General features: G+C 34.4%; 2 protein-coding genes and 1 long non-coding RNA gene across 4 annotated transcripts; 1 reads left to right on the plus strand and 2 right to left on the minus strand.

Annotated features, from left to right (window-relative positions):
* Window positions 1-228: 228 nt before the first annotated feature.
* Window positions 229-678, minus strand: LOC145619911 (uncharacterized). The gene has a single exon (XM_081674592.1). It carries the CDS (start codon window positions 676-678, stop codon window positions 229-231), a length of 450 nt encoding a protein of 149 aa, XP_081530718.1.
* A 5,364-nt stretch (window positions 679-6,042) lies between these two features.
* On the minus strand, window positions 6,043-14,583 carry LOC145621003 (protein CURVATURE THYLAKOID 1C, chloroplastic-like). 2 transcript variants are annotated; one of them, XM_081675742.1, is made up of 7 exons: window positions 14,438-14,583; window positions 14,224-14,341; window positions 9,854-9,948; window positions 9,501-9,587; window positions 7,391-7,453; window positions 6,454-6,491; window positions 6,043-6,338 (listed from the first exon to the last, which is right to left on the minus strand). In XM_081675742.1, exons 2-7 carry the CDS (start codon window positions 14,321-14,323, stop codon window positions 6,284-6,286), a joined length of 438 nt encoding a protein of 145 aa, XP_081531868.1. In that variant the 5' UTR covers window positions 14,324-14,341; window positions 14,438-14,583; the 3' UTR covers window positions 6,043-6,283. The 2 variants fall into 2 exon arrangements, with proteins under 2 accessions (XP_081531868.1, XP_081531867.1); XM_081675741.1 differs by lacking the exon at window positions 14,438-14,583 and having other exon boundaries at window positions 14,224-14,415.
* A 4,719-nt stretch (window positions 14,584-19,302) lies between these two features.
* Window positions 19,303-25,654, plus strand: LOC145621102 (uncharacterized). The gene is made up of 3 exons (XR_014108352.1): window positions 19,303-19,909; window positions 22,349-22,437; window positions 25,038-25,654. It is a non-coding gene; the product is annotated as an uncharacterized LOC145621102 (long non-coding RNA).
* The last annotated feature ends 424 nt before the right edge of the window (window positions 25,655-26,078 follow it).

Raw genomic sequence — 26,078 nt, forward strand, 5'->3', positions numbered from 1 at the left:
CCATGGCCCAACTTCAGATTGGATTTGTTCAGAATGAGCTATTGAAATATTAGTTGTATTAGGAGTAGTGCTCACTAAGTTCTGAACAGTTCTGTCATCAAGTTGACTTTTGGGCTGGGCTATGTCAGAATTGGGCGGTGCCAAATTTTGAGAGCAATTCACTTTTGCATGGCCAATTCGCCCACAAGCAAAGCAAATTGTATGAACATTCTCATATTCAATTAACTGTCATTGATTTCCAACCCACACTCTAGAGATAAGGGGCTTATTCATATTAATCTCAATACAGACTCTTGCATAGCGAGCTCTAGTGATTTGATTTGTTGCAAAATCTACACGAATCGGCTTCCCAAATGACTTTGCTATTTCAAAAAGGGCTTCCTTATCATAATGTTCAACTGGTAGTTCAGGGAACCTAATCCATATGGTTAACATCTCGAAAGGGTTCATTGATGGCCTAAAATTAGGAACCCACCTAGTTAACATTAGGTAATGATCTTGTACGAACCAAGGACCACCAAACAGTGCTCGTTCATAATCATCTTGAAGCGAAAAACGAAAGAGATAAACATTTTTCCCTATGTCTATAACTTCAAGAGAACCTCTAGGTCTCCACATAGCACGAGCACGTTGTGTCATGAAAGACGGTCGAACATTAAGTCCAAGACACTTTCCCATTAAGGTAAGCTTCCAAGGTTGGCGAAGTTAGAAAGGGTTTCCTTAGGGAATTGTACCACATGAGGATCAGATGGTGGAGTTATTTCACTATCATCCCATTCAGTGGAGTTGAGCATGATTTTTCTTGCTTCATTGAACCATTGAGAGGAGTTAGCCACAACCTCTCTAAATAATAAGGAGGGTTTCACAGTATTCGTCTCTTCAGGGAGGCTGTCTTCGGAAGTATGATCAGAGTCATGCATTTCAGTATCTCTAAGCTGTTGTATGACATCAGACACCTCTGGAGGAGGCTCCATAGAAGAGGAAGCCTCAACCATGGTGTAGCAAGAGACACCTTAACAACACTTAACTCCCGGAGCCTAACACGCCCAGGCGTGCAGGTAGTTCTCCGATGATTAAATGATGCAAGAGAGTCTCTAAGCAAACTAGGAAGTGAAAACACTGAAAGTGAAATATACTTATTAATTATGTTCCTTTACAATGTTTGTTCTGTTTTTAATTTTCCATTCCCACAATCTAAATGAACTATAAATTACTTTCCTTATCGTTTAATAAATTAATTGTAATTTATATATATCAAGAGAAAGTATCTATACACAAATATAATATTTAATATATGAAATATCCACATGCACCTAGTACCAAAAAAAACCTAATAATAAATTGTAAATTTGTCACAACTCTATAATACTTTGTACTTCATATCAAATGAATTCAAATTAAAAAGTAATTTCATTATGCACTTCAAGAACTTATACAAGAAGAAATTTCTTCAAATGTCATATAAAAAGGAATTTCATATACCATACTCCTTCACACTTTATTATTTTACACTATTACCAATTTCTAGTTAGTTTTGTACATGATCAAAGCAACGACTTTTGAACAAGTTTCAAAAAATTAGACAAATTACCTTTAAAACAATTTAATTATTTCTTGAATCATCGATAATGGATTTGATGTAACACAATATAATCATTGATCATTCAATACCAATTTATAAATGGCCTTATATTTGAACAAATTTTTTAACAAGGGTCTACAATACAATTAAAATGACAAAATTCGCCTAGAGTTTAAGCTAGCATTAGCTTAACCATCTCTCAAAATGGCGTTAAAAATCAAACATATACATTAAGGGGTGTAGGGTACGTAAGAAGGGGAGTACGCCAACGAGTGGTCATCCACAGAAGAGCACGAAGGAGAGTGGACAGGAGAAGGTGGAGGCGAGTACGATGACTGAGACGGCTCCTCAGTGTGAATGGGAGAAGGCGGTGGTGGTGGTACAAAGACGGGTGATGGTAAGGAGTATTTGGGAGACCACGGTGAATAAGCCGCATTATGATCATCATGTGAGGAATTAGTATAATGTGGAAAATAGTAAGAGCCACAGTAATTGGGAGATACTGGGGAGTAAAATGGCGACGAAGGAGAGTAGACTCGGAGTTCAGCTGGTGGTGGTGGTGATAGTGTAGGGTGATGAGCATTAGGCGGGGTAGAAATTAAGGCATTTTGGTAAGTTGGATTTTGGGAGGGTAATTGGTGGTGGTAAATATTGTGTGGTTTTCGAGGTAATGTTGGGGCCTCATGAGGGCGAAAAGGCGGTGGATGGTGGTAGTGTGGCGGGGTGGGTAGTAGCGGTGGTTGTCGCGAGGGTGGAGGAGGGTAGTAATGGTTGTAGTAGTAGTGGTTGTTGTTACGGTAGTGGTAGGGTTGAGAAGGCTTCATGAGTTAATTGGAAGTGATTTAGTGTTTTAAGTTTTTTTTATTAAGGCTTAAAAATAAGGGAAAAGTTACACCCCTTTGTATATTTATAGACGAGTGAAGGGTGAGGAGCGTTGTGGCGGTTTAATGTTGGGCCTAGTGGGCCTATTCCTTATGGGCTTTAGGTGGATTGGCTACATGTAGTTTACATAATTTTCTTTCTTCGCTTAACACAATTTTGAATTTTTAAATTTTTTTTTTTTTTTTTTTTTTTTTTTTTTTTTTTTTTTCCAAATCCCAAATTTGTATCCGTGTTTAACACTCATGGAAAATAGGGCTAGAAATTGAACATTAAAACAAGTAGAGTATGAGTTGAATAGGGATCACCTGGATCAATTCAACTAAAATCGTGGATATGAATAATATTGATTGAATAAATATGTGACCTAAAAATAAAGGACGCATACAGAACAAAAGTAGTTTAAAAGTTGTATATAACTTTTTTTTTTTTTTTTTTTGACAAAAAGTTGTATGTAACTTTTATCAATTCAATACTAAATTTGAACTAGATTTTCTTGATTTCGTTATCAAGAATAATGAATTGTTCTTGCAATGAAATTATGAAACTCAAAATTCGAGTGATCGAATTTCAAAAAGCAACCTCAATCTGAATCCTTGATATATGCTTGTATTCTTTATAAACAATCTGAATTCATAAAACTAGCTAGTAAGAAACTAAGAATGTAAAAGATAGAAATTCTCTTGGAATTAATAAACAAAGTAACAGAAAGCAACATTAATTGTTCAAGATCTCCCGTCACAACAATAATAGGAATATTAAACTTTCTAACTCATCATATATCAAAATACATACAGAAAATTCTACCAACAGTATTGCTTTAACATTAACACTAAACTGCCAAAATAATCAAAGGTGCCTTGCTAGTTTTTCTCTTCTTGATCTACACCTTAAAGGCGTGTCTCTTCGTCTCTTACACCGCGAACAAACTGGTGAAGATGGAGTATATTCAGGAGATTTCAGCGAGTAAACAGGAGATGACGGTGTATATTCGGGTGACTTTGGTGTGTATTCAGGAGATGACGGGGTGTACTCGGGTGATTTAGGTGTATACTCAGGAGATGATGCCCATGACGGTGTGTACTCGGGTTGTCTTGGACGAATATTTAGGAGACGACTGTGTGTATTCGGGTGACTTTGGTGTGTATTCAGGGGAAGACGGAGTGTATTCAGGTGACTTTGGTGTGTATTCAGGGGACGATGGAGTGTATACAGGAGATTTCTTGGAAGAATATTTAGGGGACGACGGGGTGTATTCAGGTGACTTCGGTGTGTATTCAGGAGACGACGGAGTGTATACGGGTGACTCAGGTGTATATTCAGGAGATGACGGTGTATATTCAGGAAATGATGGTGTATATTCGGGTGCCTTGAGAGTGTATCTAGGAGACGATGGAGTGTATTCAGGTGACTCAGGTGTGTATACAGGAGACGATGGAGTGTATTCAGGTGACTCCGGTGTGTATACAGGAGACGACGGGGTGTATATGGGTGACTCCAGAGTGTATACAGGAGACGACGGGGTGTATTCAGGTGACTCCGGAGTGTATACAGGAGATGATGGGGTGTATTCAGGTGAATCCGGTGTGTATACAGGAGACGACGGAGTGTACTCGGGTGACTCCGGTGAGAATCTTGAATATGGGGAGTATGAAGGAGAAGAATTGGAAGCTGTTGACTCCATTATTGTTAAAGATAATTAACCAAGGTTGTTGAATTGCTTGTATCTGGAAATATACAAATAAAGGGGACTAATTTGTGGAGAGTAAGGAAGGTTGAATTTCTAGTTTCAGGAATGACAAATCGATCGCAATAATTTGTGGAGTATATATAGAATTTGCATACTTGTGGTTACTTGTATCTTGCGTATGATGTAACATCAGATACTTAACCTAGGATATTTTAAACCTTTTTTTTTTTTTAGAGATACCCTAAAATATACATCAGTTCAAAAATAATAAAAAATTAAAAAAAATGAAGATAAGGAAATTACAATCATATCGATATATAATCATAAAAGTATATTACTTCGTACATCGTTTAAAAATATCCAAACAGATGTGCCCTAAATGCAGATATATTTTTGTGATTGTTATTTGTGAATCTATCTATAAAATTTATTTGAGTCAAAAAGTTAATAAAATTAATACTCCATATTAAAAGTTACTTATTTTAATAGATTATAAATTAATCTTCACAAGAAATTAACCTTGTATTTCTCAAAAAAAAAAAAAAAAAATAAATAAATAAATAAATAAATAAAAAATAAAACCTTGTAAAAATCAATCATCAATACTAATATACTAAAGTAATCCCCAACCCTATCCCCAAAGTACACATGTCGCGTTTGCATTAAAAAATTTCCCGCCAAAAAGCTTTTTTTTTTTTTTCCTTTTTTTGTTCATGAAAATTAATAACATAGCTGATTTATAAAAAATGCAACCTAAAAAATAGAACAGCTATAACAACTTAAATAAATAAAATATTTTTTTGTTTCCTCAAAAAAAAAAAAAAAAATATTTTTTTGTATATTTTCTTGAATCTTTAAGTATTCTACATTATCGTATCTAATCTATAATAATTTGATAACATAAACAAATAATTCTCAAACTTATAGTAATTTATAAAGATAATTTGTTTTCTTGTAAATATCCAAGCATTGCTCGGGCAAAGAACTAGTACTATATACTAAAAGACACACCAGCAATGACAAGTGTCATCTCCTGGTGTGTCCTTAGTTATTTTTTTCTTTTTACTAAAAAAAAAATTCCAATTAAGGAAACAAATCACTTACAAAAATCATATTATTTATTATTATTTTGTTTTGCATATTCCATATTAACATGATTTTTGTAAATCAATTATATACCAAAAATCAAAATTTTAAAATAATCTTACAATAAGAAAAAATATTGCTCAGATTTTTTGCCTACTTTTGTTTTAGTTGTGTATTAGAAGCTATAATTAAAATTGCAAATACCAAATTAACATATTTCATACTTTTATTATTTCTCGACTAATTTATGATTATACTGAGTACAGTAAGTCTTCTTTATCAATACTATATAACTATATATATATAACTAAAGATCACCGTGCATGGCACGAGGTTTAACCTAGTACTGCATAATTGTAATCCTACCCCTCTTTATAAAAATTCATTTTTTAAACTATAATTACTCTATAGTTTAAGAAATTCGTAATAATTTTTTTATATTGATTATAGTTACCCAAACCAGGTTAAAGGTCACCCAAACTTAGTTAAAAGTTATATTACCTCCGTTTTATATTTTTTGCAACTTTGGAATATTTTATATCTCATAATAATACTCCAAATTTGCAAAAAATATGAAACGGAGTAGTAATACAATTGGACGATGTATAGTAAAAACGCTGTACATCGGGTGTACCCAAAAGAGTGTAATACAATGTGATTGTTTCATTGATCTAGAACCCCAAACTGGACCATGGCTCCAACAAAGCCCAGCTAGTAGAAATTCATCACGATTGAATTTTATTTTATTTTTGGTGCAAGGAAGTTTATCATGCTTTGATTCAGGAAATTTTATAATAAGCAAAGCTTAAGAAATTTAAGGGGGGTAATTTACTACTATTTTTTTTTTTTCATTGAAGATGCAGGTTACAAAGCAGAAACTTAGGCAAGCACTACTATGCTATACCATGTATGATGTATCGTGTCACTAAGTACTCGTAATATGCTATACAATAAAGGGTTTAATCTTGGTCGTTCGAGTCTCAGAGCTAATGCATCATACAGCAAATACTGAGACGAACACATCAGAAGCTATTCAATGGTGACCTTTACTGGCCCAAAATGTTTGATACTGACTTGTTGATGTTCCTAAACAGCTCCTCTCTATGATAACACAAGGCCCCCAACGAAATTTCAAAATTAGACAGACTTGATGAAAAGAAATCGGGCAATGTATAAAGAAAGGGTGAAAATAACTTGAAGAGAAACTTTTACTCACCTGTCAGGCTTGAACAAGAGATACCGGTAAATAAACCACTGGAAACAAAAAAAATTACATATGAAGTTATACATCGGAAACCAATTAGGATCAAACTAACATTAAAGAAGAAGATTAGGAGAGAGGTTTTTAGTAAATACATGATCACTAATCAGGAGAGTCTCTTCATCATAAGACTAGAAGATTAGGTAAAATTATTGAGGTTTAAAGCATGAAATTGAAGTGTGAAACAACATAGGGGTTGCTGCTATACAAGGCCTTCATCCATTCACGTTATGTCTAGTTCATGTCTCTTAACAAAAAAGATGTGATTAGAAGGATTGGTCATCATTTAGAACAACATTCGACCAAGGTAAAGAAAGTTTTATAGATTTTACCTTGGGAGGACAAACAATCTACCCAACTTCTCAAATCACATGAGTATATGATTCTATAGACCTAAAAACTCAGCCACTCCAAACTCTTTTGAATCCCTTGCACAAATGAGAACTGATGTAGCTCACCTAACAGCAAAATTAATCTAACAATAATGCATCAAAGGGGAAGCTTAGAATTTTGTTTTGACGGTCTTTTTTGGTTATGCAATTATATGAAAAGTAACAAATAGTGATGAGCTCATGACTGTTAAAATAGGAAACCTGAATCATAATTTAAGGACCAATATCCACATTTCCTCTCCTGAAACCCCCCCGCAACACCCCCACCCCCAACCTCCACCCCCGGCGCCCCCTCTCCCAGGGCTTCTTGTTTCTGTGATATCATTCAGTCCTGACACAATAGCCTAGCAATCTAACTACCACCAGTATGAGGCTCATAATGATTAATCAATCACCAGATAGAAGGTTCAGAGTATGATTAACCAGATTAATATAAACATTACAGAGTAGTCATTGCCAACACTTGTAAGTTTTAAGCAAGCATGATAGGATATACTTACCGAAGAGAACAGTATCCCAACAAATTCCAAGAAACCTGGAATCAAAGGAAGCTTGTCGACTGCCTGTTCATAAAACAGATACAACAGAGTCAAAATAAGGGAAATCCAAAAATCTGTTTCTTAACCATAATTCAAAGCCACAAAGATGACTGGTTGCAGATCAGTCCACAATAATCAATGTCAAATTACAACTTATCACTAAAATTTCAACCTGATGAATATCAGGATTAATGCATAGAATATAAAGAACTGTATCGCTAAAACTTGTAAAATCACTATTGTCTCATGTTAAGAAACAATTTTATGAAAAGACATGTGATATAAGAGTCCCGGGGATCTTAGGGTCACATTAAATGCTCTTTCAAAGAACTTTTCAGTTGTACGGGATCTTGTGCCTCAAATTGGAATGTTGAATGTTAATTGAGGAGAGCAGATAAAAGAATGGATAAAGAAGGCAGAAAGATCCACCTCTGAGTATGCCTTCAGAATCTAGTATAGAATTACAAATCACAAGTTCACAACTACTGAAAATACTTACAAAATGACATGAATGCCAAGAAAGTGGAAGAATTGCAAAAAAGAATTCATCAACCCGATAGCAGCTTAAGATATGACCAAATTGTACATAAGTTATCCAACTCAGAAACAGTCAACATCAATAAATATTTGGAAGATTATTCTCAGATAAACCCAGTGATATACTGATGATAATAGAGATTATTGTATATGGTTTATGGTAAAAGAGATAATGTATATTGAAAATATACAAAGTAATATTTTTCATCATGCCAAAACAAAAAAAGTCCCTTTCCCCTGTTCTCCCTCCTCTTTCTACATCTGTCTTTCACAGTTCTGATTCATCCCAAGCCACGCCTTCTTTTCCCCCTCTCCATTCCTCTTCATTATCTCTCCCTCATTATCATTCCTTATTCCTCTCTCTTTCTCTTCATCTCCAAGTTAACCACAATATGCATTATAGCTAGAAGGAGACCCTAAAAATAATGAGCAAATTTCATCCAAGCAAATGAAAGGTTTCCAGTAAAATGCTTAGCTTTTTGAAGGAAACAACTTTTAACATCCAAGTCAGTGTGATGAATGCAACACTTTGGGAGCTTGACCAATGTAATGCCTGATTTATCAACAGTATTCATGATGAACATTATTGAATGTTTTCTTTAGCTTGTTTTACAATTTTGAAGAGAGAAAGCCTGTCAAAAGCTTGTATAATCTTATATTATTGCTGCTATTTAAATAGTTATCACGATTATCTTCTTCTTCCATTAATCTTTATCTTCCCACTTTAAATATCGCCGACTTATGGCATTCTATAACAGAATAATACAAGATTGATGTTTTATTAACTGAAAAATTGTGCAGAAATTGAAGGAAAGAAGAAGATGAAGATTTGCATTTAAATTTGGAAATAACAGGTAATACAAGCTTTCGAGAGGCTTGTTTATCGTGGTTTTTCTCTCATTAGTCTTCACTTTATATAGCCTTCTTATGTCTAATTATCACAATTTGAAAGAAAGAAGAAGATGAAAATTTGCAATAAAACTGGAAATAACAGATAATATAAGCTTTTGAGAGGCTTGTTCATCATGGTCTTTCTTCCATCGTTTTTTCTTTATACAGCCTTCTTATATCTTAAAACCAAAGTATTGCATTGCCTACACTACTCCTTTCCCTTAAGCTAGTTCATTACAAAATGTCAGCTTATGTAAGAAAATATAAATCAAATTCCAACTATAAAATAATCTCCAGGCTTCTCTATACTTCCCCCTTCATGTTTTGTTTGAAAAAAAAAAATCTATACTATCTATGGACATCTTCAGATGTTCTGTTTACAGTACTTCTACTTTTCAATAATATTCCCTTGTGTGCCCATAATTGGAAATTGTTTGTCAAAAACCAACAGATAGATTATCAGAGCATTTGACTAACTTAAGGTATTATCAGATAGGTAAAGTCCTAGTTGGAGCAAAATATAAGAGAACAAGTACAATATAGAGTTTCTCAGTACAATCCTCAAGTATAGTTCACAAATATACCCATGCACTACCATGCTTTAATCTCACATAATGCAAAATAAAAATTCCATAGCACTTACCGCAATGACATTAAGTGAGGCCCAGAATGCAATAACAGCTGTCAACCCCAATCCAATAACAGCAATTCGATCTTCAGGGCTATCCCACTGCATCAACAATAGTCCAAAAAGTTACACATTTGAATGAAAAAAAAAAAAAAAAAAGAGAGAGAGAGAGAGATAGAAGAAGTTAGGAATTTTGTATTGTTTAAAACTAGTTAACTGTGCTAGATGGACCAGCTGACCAACAAAAAAGCAATTTTTAACTTTCAATTCTACTCGCATTATTTTAGGAAGGTATCTCTTGAGAAGGTAAATACTACATCAAAGCGGGGGCAGAAAAGAAAGTAGGGAGGGTGCAAGAGGATTCTCACAAGATTCTGAACTGATTTGACAACATTCAAAGACGTTGAAGAATCAGAGCTGTCACTTGTTGCTTTCACAACAACTGCCACACGGCCTTGTCTTTCTGAAAAGAAGCACCCATCAAGATAAGCAAGAAATTCAAATTTTACATGATTCTTACACAAAAAAAAAAAAAAAATAGAAGCACTGTACATAAACTACAGTACATGAACATGATATATGAAACATGAGCTGAGCTTGAGAAAGGAATCCCGTAGGGGGAGGTTGGTCTAGATTTCTTAAGCCATTTCTAATCAGTTGTGGATAGTTTCTGGTGTATTAACATTATAGACGTAAATGCAATTGAAATCCATTAATGGAAAGTCTGCATTACAGACAAACAATTCCAGTGGAACATTTTTACCTTTTTTCTGCTAGAGTATCTTAATGTACTCCTCCCTAACCCCAGCAAGTCTAGAAATGGACCGATTATCTCTTCACTTACATCACCTATTTCTAGAAGACATGTATCCAAAAGGCAACAGCTGGGTTTCTATTGAAGCTTCCAAACTTTCTTACAATCTTACCCTAATCTTACCATTGACTCATCTCTAATAGATGATAAACCCATATGTTCCAGGAGATAACAGTAAGTTATTATCCTGCCATATACCTTTTGGTCAAAATACGCTCTAACGATATTCACCAATAATAATAAAGGCATTAAAGATGAATCCTCATCCCTTAACATAAAAATACAAAATATTTTCATCACAAAGCTAGTCAACGCAAGTCACGGAATAAAATTATGGGCTATTTGATGACAATGGGGTTTGGAAGAACAAGAGAGTTGATATTGAGAAGCTGATTGCCGCTTATTTCTATAACCTCTTTGCTACCAGCTCGCCTGCTGGGTTTCAAGATGCAATGGAGGATCTGGATTCTGTGGTGTCTGATGAGATGAACTCAATCCTGGATAGAGAACCAACGGGGGAAGAAGTTAGACAAGCCTTGTTCCAAATGCATCCGAATAAAGCTCCGGGCCCTGATGGTATGCATGATTTATTTTTTCAGAAATTTTGGCATGTTATTGGGTCAGATATTATTGCTTATGTGCAGAACTGGTGGAATGGGAATATTGATCTAGCGGGGATAAATAACACTTGCATTGTGCTTATTCCAAAATGTGATAAACCTACTCTGATTTCGGAGTTCAGGCATATTAGTTGCTGCAATGTTATTTATAAAATCATCTCTAAAGTGTTAGCAAATAAATTGAAAAATTTTCTTGGAGATATCATTTCTCCAAATCAGAGTGCTTTTGTTCCACAAAGACTCATCACTGATAATGCTATTGTAGCATTTGAAATTTTTCATGCTATGAAGAGAGGGGGTGAAGGGAAAGATGGTAATGTCGCTCTGAAGCTTGATATGAGTAAGGCATATGATAGGGTGGAGTGGGTCTTTTTGGAGCAGGTGATGATTAAGATGGGTTTCTCTTATAGTTGGGTTCATCGTATTATGTGTTGTCTTAATAGTGTCTCTTTCGCTTTTAAGATCAATGGGCAGATCTCGGGGTCTGTGGTTCCATCAAGAGGGTTACGCCTATGTGCGGATGGTTTCTCGACTCTAATTTCGAAGGCGGCTAATGGTAACTTGATTCATGGTGCTAGAATTTGCAGGAATGCTCCTAGGGTGTCTCATTTATTTTTTTGCAGATGACAGTATTCTTTTTGCTAGAGCAAATGTTGCAAGAATACTCGGTTATAGCTGATATTATCAGCAAATATGAGAGAGCTTCTGGTCAGAAAGTCAATTTATGCAAGACAGAAGTTGTTTTTAGCAAAAAGGTGTGTCAGAACCGAAGGCAAGAAATAATTGATATTTTAGGTGTCAAGGAGGTCGAAAGACAAGAAAAGTACCTTGGGTTGCCAACTATCATAGGGAGGTCGAAAAAGGCTATCTTTGCAGGGTTAAAGGAGAGATTGTGGAAGAAACTGCAGGGTTGGAAGGAAATGTTGCTTTTTCGGCCGGGAAAAGAGGTACTTATCAAGGCGGTGGCCCAGGCTATACCAACCTATATGATGAGTATTTTCAAACTTCTCGATGGATTTATTGATCAAATTCATGCCATGCTTGCGAGATTTTGGTGGGGCTCAACGGACACTACGAGTAAGATGCATTGGCAACGGTGGGATCTCTTGTGTCGACCCAAAGCTCTCGGTGGATTGGGATTTAGAGACTTAAAATGCTTCAATCAAGCTCTTTTGGCAAAACAAATGTGGAGGTTACATCATAACCCGGGAACTCTCATTCATTCAATTTTAAAAGCAAAATACTTTAAAAATTGTGAAGTTCTCAAGGCTCCGTGTGGCTATGATCCAAGCTATGCTTGGAGAAGTATTTGGGGTGCTAGAGGATTGTTATTGGAGGGTCTCAATAGGAGAGTTGGGAATGGTAGTGCAATTAAAGTGTGGGATGAAGCTTGGCTGCCAGGGAACTCTCCTGCAATTGTTCCAACTCCGTGTGCAACGAGTGATATGGATTTAAGGGTGTGTGACCTGATTAACCATGGATGCGGGGAGTGGGACCTTGAGACATTAAAAAACAATTTTAATGAAGAGGATGTTGCTAGTATCTTAACAATTCCCCTGTCAGCTCGAAGCCCCCCAGATAAGATGTATTGGTGGCCTTCAAATGATGGTGATTATACTGTCAAGTCGGGGTACTGGCTGGGTAAAAATTGTGTGAATGAACAAGGCCCTGATTTAGATGCTGTATGGAAGCTTGTGTGGTCAATGGGATGTCCTCCGAAATTGAAGCATTTTCTGTGGAGAGCGTGTAAGGATTTCCTTGCTGTCAAGGAACGATTGTTTTATAGACACATTGTCCCTAACCAAACATGTAGTATCTGCAATGCTCCTGAGGAAACAATTATGCATGCCATCCTTAATTGCACAGCTGCTGCTGAAATATGGGCTGCTAGCCCCCTGTGCAATCAAGTTCTGTCTGCTCCTGCCAGCAATTTTGCTGAACTGTTGCTTTGGTGTTCCACGAATTTATCTAAGGAGGAGCTGCTGCAGGTAGCTACATTAGCCTGGGCTGCTTGGCACTGCAGAAATAAGAGTGTCTTCGAGCAAGAGTCCTTTAATGCTGTCGAGGTGGCTAGAGGTTGGATGCATTATGTTAGAGAAAGCAATGAACATATGGCAAAGGTATCTAACAAGGCTGCTGCTGTTGTGTGTCGTACACCAAGTGCTTGGTCTTGCCCCACTGCAGGAAAGGTGAAAGTGAACTGTGATGCTCACTTAGGTGCCAAGACAGGGCTCGGGGTGGTCATTAGAAGTGAGCAGGGCTTACTTCTTGCTGCTGCTGTTCGACAGGTTGATGCAGGGTGGGATAGCTGTGTGGCAGAAGCTGCTGCCTGCAGGTTTGGGCTGCAAATTGCAAGCAGACTTGGTTTTACAGAAGTGCTGCTGGAATCAGATGCTGAGAAGGTTGTGAAGGCTGTCAAGTCCAAGGCAAAGGGATTCTCTCCTGTTTTTCTGATTTATGAGGATATTAATTGTCTTGCTTCTAGTTTTAATTATTTCTTGTTTTCTCATATTAAACGTGCGGGTAATACTCTAGCCCATCACATTGCTAGATGGGATACTAGAGGTTGTAACAAATTTGTTTCCCTCGGGTCGTTTCCCCAAAGTTTGATTACTTTGGCGGAAATTGATCTTCTTTAATGATACTCGCAGCGTGTTTTCAAAAAAAAAAAATCCTCATCCCTTAACCACACTTCATTTGTTAAAATACATAGATGATTTGGGACAAGGCATATGGTGTCAAGCCTAGAAATGGGCTTTTGAGAAAGCTTTTCCTAGTCCCTATACCTTATCACTGGTTATTCATTGGCCGAATCAGTTAGCTGTGGTGGTCAACTTCTCTTTCTGATCTGCTATTTCTGACTTTGTTACTCTGGTGCCTTCAATTCCAGTAACTTCAAATTTTAACAGTATACTTAAAAGTTTTGAGGGTTGGAATCTGGGAATGTCTGATAATAGTATCTAATTATGACTTCATCAAAATTTGTGTATTATGACTTCATCAAAAGATACATTACAAGCAATTTCATAATACTACCTCCGTCCAAATTTAGTTATCACATTTCTAGTTTGAATGACACCATCAACGTGACAATTAATTCCGAACCCAAATAGTAATTCACAAGCAAACAGTTAGAGTACAAACCTCTCCAAATCAGAAAACAAAATGAACATTTATGATTCATCAACTCCCAGGTTTAAGTAATAACACATAATCCAAAAACAACTACATTCATAGAGTAAATTTCAGACAATGATTAACAAATTACAGCTTAATAAAAGACAGTAAACAAGAAGAAATTGACCTGGGAATGCACAAACTGGGAAGTTTGAAGTGGGTTTCAAAGAGGGTTTTACCCCATTCATCAAAATTGGAAGAGAAAGATTTGCAATTATAGAAGCCATAATCACAATTCCACAAACCTGTAAAAAAAAGTGACAAACTTTAGATAAAATCCTACAAATTATACGATTAAAAAGAAAAGAGAAAAATTATGTGAGATTAGAAAATGAATTTGCCTTTGATGTTTTTCAGTTGAGAAGAGAGAGTGTAAGCCGGAGGTGCGAATGGCCGGTGACAGTATAGAGTGGAAGAAGACAGGTTGAAGAAATTCAAAGAGTTTGAGTGGCTCATATTCACCACACCTCACCACATAAGACCCGCAAAATCCACAAGCCACAATAATCTGAACTAGTGGCCTAGTGCTAACACCAATACCCGTTTTACCCTTAAAATTTGCATTGTTAAACCGCTAATACTCCCTCCGTCCCTTAATACAAAGCCCCATTTCCTTTTTGGCTAAACCAAAATACTATGTCTCTTTCTATTTAAAGATTGTGTTTAATTTCCAACATTTTCTCTCTTAATCTCTTCAAATATTCCCAGCTACTTTTTCATTCATTCTATCTATCACAAACATATATGTACTTTTAACCATTAGTTTTAAAGAATTTACAATTTTCTTAATTCCTGCAAAAAAAACTAAAAGAGGCTTTGTATTAAGGGACAGAGGGAGTACTATTTATTTTTCGGTTTTATCGTGAATGGTGCAAATTTTAGCATAGTAGAGCGTACCCTTGTTAATGCAAGGATATGTTATTTGCGAAAGAAAATCATACAAAGTGAAACGTTGGTAGTTTTTGGAGTCCCTTGAAAAGAAAAAACAAAATCAAAATTAGTGAGATAAGTATTTATTTTTCTTTTTTTGACTAGTAGTTATTTATCTTAATCGAGTAGCATAACAGAGTCTCAAACATTTGTCATTTGAGCAACATTTTTTTCGTTTATCAATAAGAGAAACCGAAGCTTGATTGGGATATCTAATCTATTAAAATTGCTAAAATATCAACCGCTGACATCATCTCTTCTCATTACTATACACAGGTCAAGTTGTGGTAGGAAATTTTCCCGCTTAAGATATATGTGATATCATCACTTTATTTTATACGGAGTAATTTCTTATATTAATTTTTTGTCATCTATTTCACTATTCATTTTTTTTATAAATTGAAAATTTAATGTAAATTAATATCCACATTTAGTCTAATAACTTTATGATTGTCAAATTGTGACAATATGACAAATATTATATTTGTCAAAATCGTGCATCGCATGAGACTAATCTAGTCATAATATATATAGTATAATACTATTTAGTTCACAAATTATAATCTAATGAGCTATATATGAATGCACCTATATTATTTAACTACTCTGTATTACCTTATTTATCTAGCATTGCTTAAATTTTATTTTAATAAAAACTTTACTTTATAATTTTCATTAAAAAAAGTTGAAAAAGATAAGGTGTTGTGCCACAAAGCACAACAAACCATATCATTTAGTGTCGTCGTGTGTTCAACGAGTGTCGGTGTCTGAACTGTGTCAGTTAGACACGGACTATAGACACCGACACAACAATTAGGTGAAGTGTCCATGTATCCTAAGTTGCTTTTAAATTTCAAATTTTCAATGCTAATAGAATTTTAAACTCTTGATAACCTTTAGCTTCCATTACCTTCTGTTATCCATGTTGCTTTTCACAGTTTTTAATGTATGTTTTAACCACTAACATTCACATCTTACGTACAAGTGAAAATGATGCTAAATCCAATATAATCTATTTGAAAACACATTTAAAACAATTGAAGTAAGAGATAACACATAAATTTGTATTATTTTCGAATAATCTTGATGATAATTCATCTTCAAAATGTATTAGAGGGAGTACATATTATACAAAAAAAGATAGATAGGTTTACATAATTACATATGTATCCCTAAAAACTAACTCTATACAACCTCAAAATATATTATTAATATTTTTACATAGTAGAACAATAAATATGCTATATATTTACTATTCTACTACATATTTAATTTATTTAATTTATTTAAAGATAAAAACCCTTAATGCATAGCTCCTTGTTTATCACCTTTAACTGGAGAACCATTTTGATCTTTTCCTGGATTTTTGCCACAACGGGTGCCCTTTTCACATCCTCGAGTATATTTGTTAGCAGGACCGCCAAGTTGTTGATTACCTTTTCCATAAATTTGATTTCCTTTTCTAATTGCACCATATGATACAAAATTATTTGCTTCACATATTATTGAACTAAATAACACCATTCCTATGATTATTGCAACTAAATTCTTTCTTGAAATACCCATTTTGTAGATTTTGCAACTTTTTATTGTTACCAGATGTGAGATGAAATTTAAATGCTTGAGTTTTTGAGAAGAATAACTTTTGTATACATCCGGTGTACAGTAATTTACTGTACATCGGGGGTCACTTTTTATTAAATTTAGGGTCACTTTTACAATTTTTTGGGTAACTTTTATCAATAAAATATAAATACTTTGTAACATTTATTTATGTTAGGGTAACATTTATCCATATTAGGGTAACTTTTGCTTATTTTAGGGGTAACTTTATAACGGATGTACAATATTTATTGTACATCCGATTTATTTAAAAGTTTGTGTTTTGAGAATGTTTTATTTATTACTAGGATGAAAAGGATTTTCAATTTATAATGGAAGTTTGTAAGCTAATTACGGCGTTGTGGAGTAAGAAATGAGGTGAAGCAATTTATTCGTTGATGCATAATCTAATTTTATGCGATTGTATCTTTAATTTAGTCATGGAAAAATAGTTGGCTAAAATAAGTATTATCTAAAATATGTTGGATGGTATATTTAGCTAAGGCTCTTTTTTTTTCATCACTAATTCAGTATAGGGAGAGTAGTTGGGTAGGGGATAGATTGCATTAAATTTAAGCATAAAAATATTGAATATTACAACTAATACGGAAGATAAATAACTAATCTAAATATGAACAATTAGCAATCAAAACAATGATCGTATGTTGCATGAAAATAATAATAAAAGAATAACAAATACTTCGTATATAGAAATTGTAATGGTATGGATACGTATATAATGATGGTGGCTAATTAAGACGAACTAATTGATGTACTCATTGATACAATTGTAATTGTATACAATTGTAATGGTATATATACAATAAAAATTGTATCAATGAGTTCATGGTTAGATAAAATATAGAAATTGTAATGGTGTTCATCTTACATTAAAAAAAAATTATAATATATATATACATATATATGTATATTCCTTTTTTTTGAGGGTATATATGTATATTCCTTTGTTGCGAGTAATTTGAACCGGAGGTAGTCTATATATATGTAATTAACTTTTACTAAACAGATGTTGATGATGTCATTGCCCACGTGTCGATTTCTCAATAAAAAAATTCCGCCTAAATGCAATGATGATGTCATTTTTTTTTTTTGGTAGAGTTATATTGGAAGCTTCTACATTACAACTAAAACCTATCAATTTATCTTAAAAAATTGAAATAATTTTAAATTGCACACTAATAAATGACCTCCTACATTGAACTATGAATTAGACAACGTTGAACAAATACTATATCATAATTTTGATGAAAATAAAAAATAATAAAATTACAAAATATACGTAATTCTTATTTATATAAATTAAAAATAAGTTTTATATAAACTGTGCGGTTATAACCTACTCTGTAGTATATTTATATAACAACTTTTATATAAAGAAGCCCATGTAAATTTTTTTTTTTTTTTTTTTTTTTTTGGTGTTTAGAGAGCCACAAGGGCGGATGATGAGAATCGATCCCAATATCTCTTGGAACCGGAAGGGAATAGGATTAACAAAATCTTTAATCACCCTTGTTATTTTTTACTTTTAGGGCGGAGATTTGTTAAGAAAACGGAGGGAATAGGATTTATTGGAACAGTTGGAACTACAGTACTACGGTGTACTATTATTCATTCATGAATATGATCATTTACATACTCCGACACTCCGTAGTCCGTAGGTTTGAAAAAACATTGACGGGGCTGTCTCGTCGCCGACGAACATCGCCGGCCAATTTTTGGCGATGCAATGAAGTTTCCGACAATCTTTGAACACTGGTAATCAATCTTCTTCTTCATCTTGATTTTACCTCAATTTAGCTAATTCGAAATTGCATATCAACTTTTTTTCAATTTAGTACTGTAAAAATTGATTTAAATTACAAATTAGGGTTCTTTTGCTTTAAACAAACAATTTATTTTCTTACACAATCTTTCTTATCAAATTCCAGTTTTCATTTCATTGAGCATTATGTTTTTCGAATCCAGTAGTTTAATTTTGTTGCTAGATATAAAACCCTAAAACCCTAAACAAATTACTTGTTTTAATAACATTGTTGCTTTTATCTTGCATTAGGTTCAAGTTGTGGATTGAATGGTTGTACGTGGTCCAGTGAAACGGCATTTTACAATGTTGGGTATTGCCTTTTGTGATTAATTGCTTATTTGATTAATATGATATTGTTTGTGTAATCATCATTGCGGTCGGTTTATGGAACTCTTGATTGAGTTCTAGTGATGATGGAGATATTCATGTATGTTTATACAGAACCGAGGATTACTGGCCGTTGTGTGTAGTTGCTCGAATGCCATTGGATTTTAACTACAATGTGGCTGTACTGGGTTTAGTTTCCTTGATTAGTTTGTTGGCATGATAGGCAGAATTATGTCGTGGTTAAGAATTGACGGGGTGAGGTGCTTCATCTATTAGATAGTATTGATTTTGGTGAATGCGGTGGCTAAAGGGGATATCTGAAGTAGAGTAGGAACTGGTGGGTAAACTGTTGTGAGTTCCCCGTTTTGGTTTATATAATTTTCTCCTTACAGGGAGACCTTTGTGATGGAGAAAATGCTCTAATTCTATAATCAATTCTCAAATATCTTTAAATTTAAATGAAGGATTTTCTCCCCACTGCTGTTTGGTATTTAAATGAGGTTCTGAAGCAGCTATATTCCAAGGTTCCCGTTTTAAAATCCTTTCAATATTGTTGTCTTATAGACGTTTGGTTAAGGTGGCTGTTGTGATGAATTCCCTGGACATGTTGTTGATTCCCAAGCTCTTCAGATGGACTGATTGAATATGTTATTTGCCTGCTAGTTCATCCTTTGCCAGGACCTAAGTGTATATCTCACTATTCAAACATGCTCTCTCAACAAATCTACTGGAAGTTGTAACTCTATTGTAGTGCTAGACTGCTATTCTCTGAGAGGACGCATTGACATCAGTACAGTGCTTAAAAGAGACCAGCTGCCACGCCTTTTGTTGGTATTGAGAGGCTTTAAAGTTTCATTGCAAATGCTTGGTAGCAACTTTGTTTAAGGCTATTGAGCTGGTTTGGTGAATTTGGGCTGTCAATAGCCGCTGCCTGTACTGGTGGCTCCCTGATGAATTGTTGAAATTTTCATGTTGAGAAGCAATGGTATCCTATATGTGCTTGATCTTGTTTGAGTTTAAAGCTGAATAAGCGACAAGGGTATACACCAGTGCTTGTAATTTTGAGATATTTCAGCATCAATGACGAGAAGAATTGACCTTGCAATCCTCTCATGCATCATCAGTACAGGTAACCTCAGTCCCCTGGAAAATTTTGAATATTTTTCTAGTTCTCAGATCTCTGCTGTATTGACTTCAATGTTAGAAATTATAATTGCTTGTATGAATTTTGCAATACTGTTGTATTTTCCTGTTCTTAATGTGGTTCAAATTTTGTTAAGAAATAACTCTTGACGTGAAAATTGCAGTATTCGTTGCATTCTTGTTGACACTTTTTTCTATGTTTACCCTTACAACAATTTCTATGCAGTACTCATTAGACAGAGACTTTATCATCTGTTCATAGTTTTCATGCTAGGTAGTGCTTAGTAGCCTACTTTGTTTTCTCTGACTTGTTATTATTAATGTCTTAACTCACACTCTTCACAGACAGACCACCATTTTTGACAGGATTTTCAAATATTAGGAATCTTTTTGTTACTGAACAATCGTCGTCTTTTATGTTTTCATGTTGCTTCAATGCAGTGTTATTGTGATCAAGAAAGAACATATTTAGACTTTAATTACATTAATTAACATGCTTAAATAAATCATTAACTTTGTCAGAATTTTCTTTCTGTGTTGGAATGCTTTCTTTTTTTGTAAGATCAAATTAATATCACTGGTGTTAGTCAAAGTTACAGTAGGACAGCAATTAGACAAATTTGGTGCAAAATAGTGTGCCATTTTAAATGTTCCTACATTTTGTTACTACATAGAAACATTTCAAACTATGGTGAATTGGTGAATGTTCTATGTGTTGATGTGTCTCCTCTGGGAATGTGAATGGATTAACAAACGACTATTAGTTTTTGACAATGGAAATTGACTGTGCTGTAGAGATATAACATATAAGTATGAGACTCTGCAATCTGACATCCTACAATATGATGGTTGGTTTCTACTAAACTCTGTCTCCAAGCTGTCTAACAATCCAGACTGTAATTCCTTAACCCAAAAACTTGTTCGTTTGATTGCATATTTGAATCTCCCTTGCTGATGGTCAGTCGTCAGTGGATGCTCATGCTTGTTCACATGAGCTTGGCTATTCTGATTTGTGTCTTGACCGATAATTTATAATTAAAGTTTCTAAATTTTCAGGATTATTACTGGACACTCTCTTGCTATAGCTTCTATTATTTCTTCTCCTAGACTAAAAAATTTTAAAATGTTTTTCATTTCTCATAGTACCCTAACACCTCTTCTGTTTTTTAGATATGTACTCCCCAAAGATATATAGTGAATAGCCTATGTGTTAGTCTTGAGAACTTAGGATTTTAGGAGTAAGAATTGTGACATCTTGAGATACAAAATAGGTGGTTGTATTATTGCTCTTCATTCAGTAGTTATGGGGCAAATACGCAATATGTTGCAACTGCAGTAATTTTGTGCATCTATTTTCTTCTTTGACTTTCAAATGTATCGAATTTCTTTGATTACACATGTTTGATATCAAAATCCATGTTACCCAGGCCTTATATGATGTTGTGGCCTATAAAGAGTGTGAAAGGAGCCTTTGGGTTTAGGCCTCTAACTACGTTTTACTAGAGTAGATATAGAGGAAGTCAGCTAGAACCAGTGTGGCGTGGAACTGATCATTATTATGGAATGTAGAACACCAGCTAGGTCAAGTAATTAAGCAAATCAACTATTAACTACTGACTACTAAATTCTTGTAGAAAACCAAATTTGGCTGCCTAGTGGCCCTAGTCTGATTTGTATCAGTTCTGATCCACAATTTAGATCAATGAATCAAGCTCAGAATTGCGGATAAGAAAATTTGGCAACCCCTAGGATTGTCCCAGGATATTAAATATGCCAATCTAGCTAGACAGCAAGCGGCCTCATGACAGTCACCAAAGCAACAAGAGAAAGACAAGGAATCAGGATCTAAGGCACCTTCAAAAATAAGTTGGTAGTTTAGTCACCCCCATGCCTACATTAATCTTTCAAGGCTTGAATCACAACCTGTGCATCACCCTCCACTTCTACCGTTCTCCAGTCCATGAGTGATCTTTAGCCAGAGTTTCATATATCATTGAGAACGTATATCATTGACTCTGTATAGTTTGTAAAAAATAGCTCACTGATAAGCTCATAGATATGTTTTCACTGTGCAAATATTGGTACCAGCTTTCAGAAATTGGGTAGTTCGTCAATTTGATCTATGCATTTCCAAAATTTGCAGAACCCCAATATTAGCTTTTTCTACTGAAAGTTTAGTTTCAGTTATTGCTGGTTTCTAATTGCTTAATACGGAGTAATAGTTTCTCTGCCTTCCGAAGCCAACCAAAGCAATATGCAACTTTGTTCAAGTAGTTGCATGTTTCAAAAAACAGTACATAAGCTTTAGCTGGCAGCATTGTTCTAAAACTCTAAATGGCAAAACATACCTGCCTTCTTTTTTTTTTTCTTTTTTTTTTTATTGTGTTGGATTGAGCTAATTGATACCTTTCAATACCATGTTCAGATATTAGGTTCTTGGCTAAAATTACAACATAATCAATGTGCCAGAGTGCCAGACAGAGCTTGATTTTTAATTCCTGTGCTCGTAAAAAGGTTTGTCTTGTTCATAATTTTAATTGAACTTAACATTTCTATTACTACTATTTCACATGCACCAACACAGGGGCACAATGAATAGGGTTCTCATTCATACTTGAACAGGCAATTTTTTACCGTCTGCTCAAATTACCTTTGCTGCATTTGTTTTTTTACAAAAGATGGCTTGTGAGAGAAACCTAACTAATGGCTGGCCGCTAGGCTCTCCACTGTCGGGCTGTGATTTAAGTTCTGACCATGTAAACATTAAGTTGTCTTCGGTTTCCATACGTGTAAAGATATGCATCTCATCCGTTTTCTATCCTATTGCTCTGATAAAATCCTTAAATTCTATAACTATTGCTCATAATCCTGAGAAAATGTAGTGAATAGTGAAGGAAATTGCATGTGTTTTCTGTTTGTTTTCTGTTGTGCAAGATGTCCTTTTGCAGCATTTGGTATATTTATTTTGTGCTTAATATCATGACTAATACTAATGCTTGCAATCAGAAATTGACATTTGATTATGGTTGCATGCGAAATATGGGCCTTCAGCAACTGGTATCTTTAGGCCCACCCTCCAGTGTTTCCTAGCTGCTGGATGCTTTAAATTGAAGCTCCAGCACTGTATCTGGCCCACTATAATATTCAGTGTTCTGTAGTGTACATACTGCATTTTACATGTTTGTATACAATTTATTGCTTAGTGAGATTACTGAGATACACTTTACATGTTTGTATAGTATTAATTACTTTGTAATCTAATAAGTTCTGGTATTGGGATTGGCCGATTGGGTTATAATTAGGAGTTATTCATTGGAATATTGACTGAATTGGACTGTTAGTTGGGACTGGTAGATGATCTTTGCCTACTTTATCTTCATCAATTATGAGCATAATGAAAACTAAAAAGCATGATCACTGCTGTGGAAACTCATATTCCCACAATGGAATGATGAGATAATAATTGGGATTTGGTAAAAGATCGAAGGGCGTTTCGTGTCCGAAACTATTGCTTGTTTTGCTACACTTTCTGCGGAACACGGAATTTGCACTTTCAGCTTAATCTTAATAGATGTTGATTGTGATAAAAATTGTCACCTTTATTAGCTTACTTAACCGTAGTACAAGCATCAATATTTCCTTAAACCATTGTTTCTTTCACTGTCTTACGTTTTCCCTTTTTCTGGTGTCATGCTCTCAATGTGTTTATGTTTACATTCACCCTTTCTGAATTACATTAACATAACAACTTTTGTCCTTTCTTTGTCTCTGTTGCTCTTTGCTCACAATATTGTGTAATTTGTATTGATGTTTGATTGGTATCATTGCATATGCAAACTTGATGAGTAGATTCGGAGTTAAAGAAATTGTGTAGGTGAATAAGTGTGATTTTGTTCTGGTTTTTGATGATATTTCTTTTCAGTACCTGTTGTGCTGCATATACTTGACACTTAAGGCTTCCTATATACTCGTATTAATATTTCCTTAGTAATCCTTATCAGTCTTTAGCATATATTCATATTTCTTTTTCACCATGTTGATAGATACCTCCTTTTGAAACCTTATATTTTTCTTTTTCGGTTGGAAACTAGATCAAACTTAAAGGGATTTATGTTATTAATGTCGAGAGAAAGGGACTGAAAATGTTAGAGTTTATGTAATTGGCTGTGGAAGGGAAGAGGTGGGTTTGTATTTCCTTCCTAATCATTTAAACATTAGGATATGTTTTATTGATAGGGAAAGGGAAATGTATATGTCTATTTCCATTCCTTTCCCTCTCCCTATATCTGTTCACACACTGTTAGTCTAGGACTATGGAGAATACCGCGGAAATTGTTCTGGCTGTGGCGAATGAATACGCAATGCCATTAATTTGTATCAATGTTATTAAGACCTTAATAACGTGTCGTAATGATCTAATGGACGGATGAAGTTTTGGTCATGGACCATCCAATAATTATTCAAGGAATAGGGTTTTTTTGGGGCTGGGAGGAGGGTTGTTACTATTAGTTTCAATTAATATGAAGGGACAAATATAGGTTGAAGAATTTATTTCCTCTGAAACTTGAGCTATTGTGGCCTGTGATTGCATTCATGAATTAGTGACATATATATGTACGGACAATCATCAAAGCCATTGTTCCTATAAGCCCTTTTTCTTTTGTTAAAATGTGGTCACATTGTTTGTCTTTTATTTGCAGGGACCCTAAATATCTCTTGCACATTTATTCCACATTCATAATCATCATTTTTATCATCTAAAGGCATATAATTAAGTTTGGTACGTGGGTAGTTTTTCATCTGCTTGTCCAAAACAACAACCATCATATCTTATTTTCAAGACATCAACTAATGACTGTTTGTTGAACCTGTATAACAAAGTTGAATTGTTTCTTGAAAGGAAAAGGAACTTAGGAAGTTTATTAAATATATGATCTTGCCAGTATCTTCATTAATTGTTTATAAGAATTACCGTCACGGCACTCATAATTAGTCTTAATTATTGTCATTAATTTTTTTTGCTGGCTTCACTTATTGTCAAAACTGTGAGATTTTACCCCAGTAATCTCAACACAGTTTCAGACATGATAATGGTCACGTAACCACTTTTGCAGGTAATATTGCTACGCTTGGGGCTGTCATGCATAGTCTCGGTAAGATCAAAAACCTTGATTACGTCCATGTAACCACTTTCACAGGTAATGTTGCTAGGTTTGGGGCTGTTGTACACAGCCGCGCTAAGATAAAAAACCTTTACAATACGACAGCAGTCGGTTCATGCCTGTTGCCATATTATTAATGCTTATTACAAATTGTTATCTTGAGCATATGCTAATTGACCTTTTGTAATGTTTGGTACATTATGTTTCAAATTTGTTAGGTTTATCATTATATGGAAGACTAAGGAGGAAGATGGTGAAAGGCTGAAAGCAAACAGAGACAGTTGGAAAGGAAGAGAGAGAAAGAAATAAAAATGTGCACCAACTTACTTCTTTTTCCATTAGATTAACATAAATCATATATGGCGGTTGTTACACTGATCTTATTTTTGTATTCTTTGATAATTACTATAGTTTTTGTATTAAATCAGATATTGATGATTTAATGTGATGGAGCTTTCGTTAGTTTATGTAATGTACTACTGAGTTCTGTGTACAATAAATATTTAAGGCGTGGGTCATACTCATTTGTCTGCCTCATTTTTAGTTTTTCTACATTTCATAAATAAATTTACAACCACCTATTATTATTTCTCATTCTCCTCGTGGGTTTTGTTTTTTTTTATTATTATGAATTTGATGTCTTTATCTCCAAAATAAAATTGTATGATGCCTAATATGTTAACGTGGATGACTTTGGACAGGTCGAGTTTAGGGTTTGGACTATTTATAACTTAAGTTTCTTTTGAATTACCGTCATTATCTGAAATAAGTTATTGTATGCTCACATTACTTATTACTACATAACTAGTTCAAATTACATTATTACATAACTAGTTCAAATTACATTATTACAATAGGACATGTAATTAATATGTGACCAGATAGCTTTGATTAGGTAGAATTTAGGGTTTGGATTACCTATATCTTAAGTTAACTTTTTATAAAATTACCGTTATTATCTGAAATAAGTTATTGCATACTCACATTACTTGT

This window comes from Chenopodium album, chromosome 27 (assembly GCF_948465745.1).
Source record: "Chenopodium album chromosome 27, dcCheAlbu1.1, whole genome shotgun sequence".
In the NCBI taxonomy this organism is placed as follows: Eukaryota; Viridiplantae; Streptophyta; class Magnoliopsida; order Caryophyllales; family Amaranthaceae; genus Chenopodium; species Chenopodium album.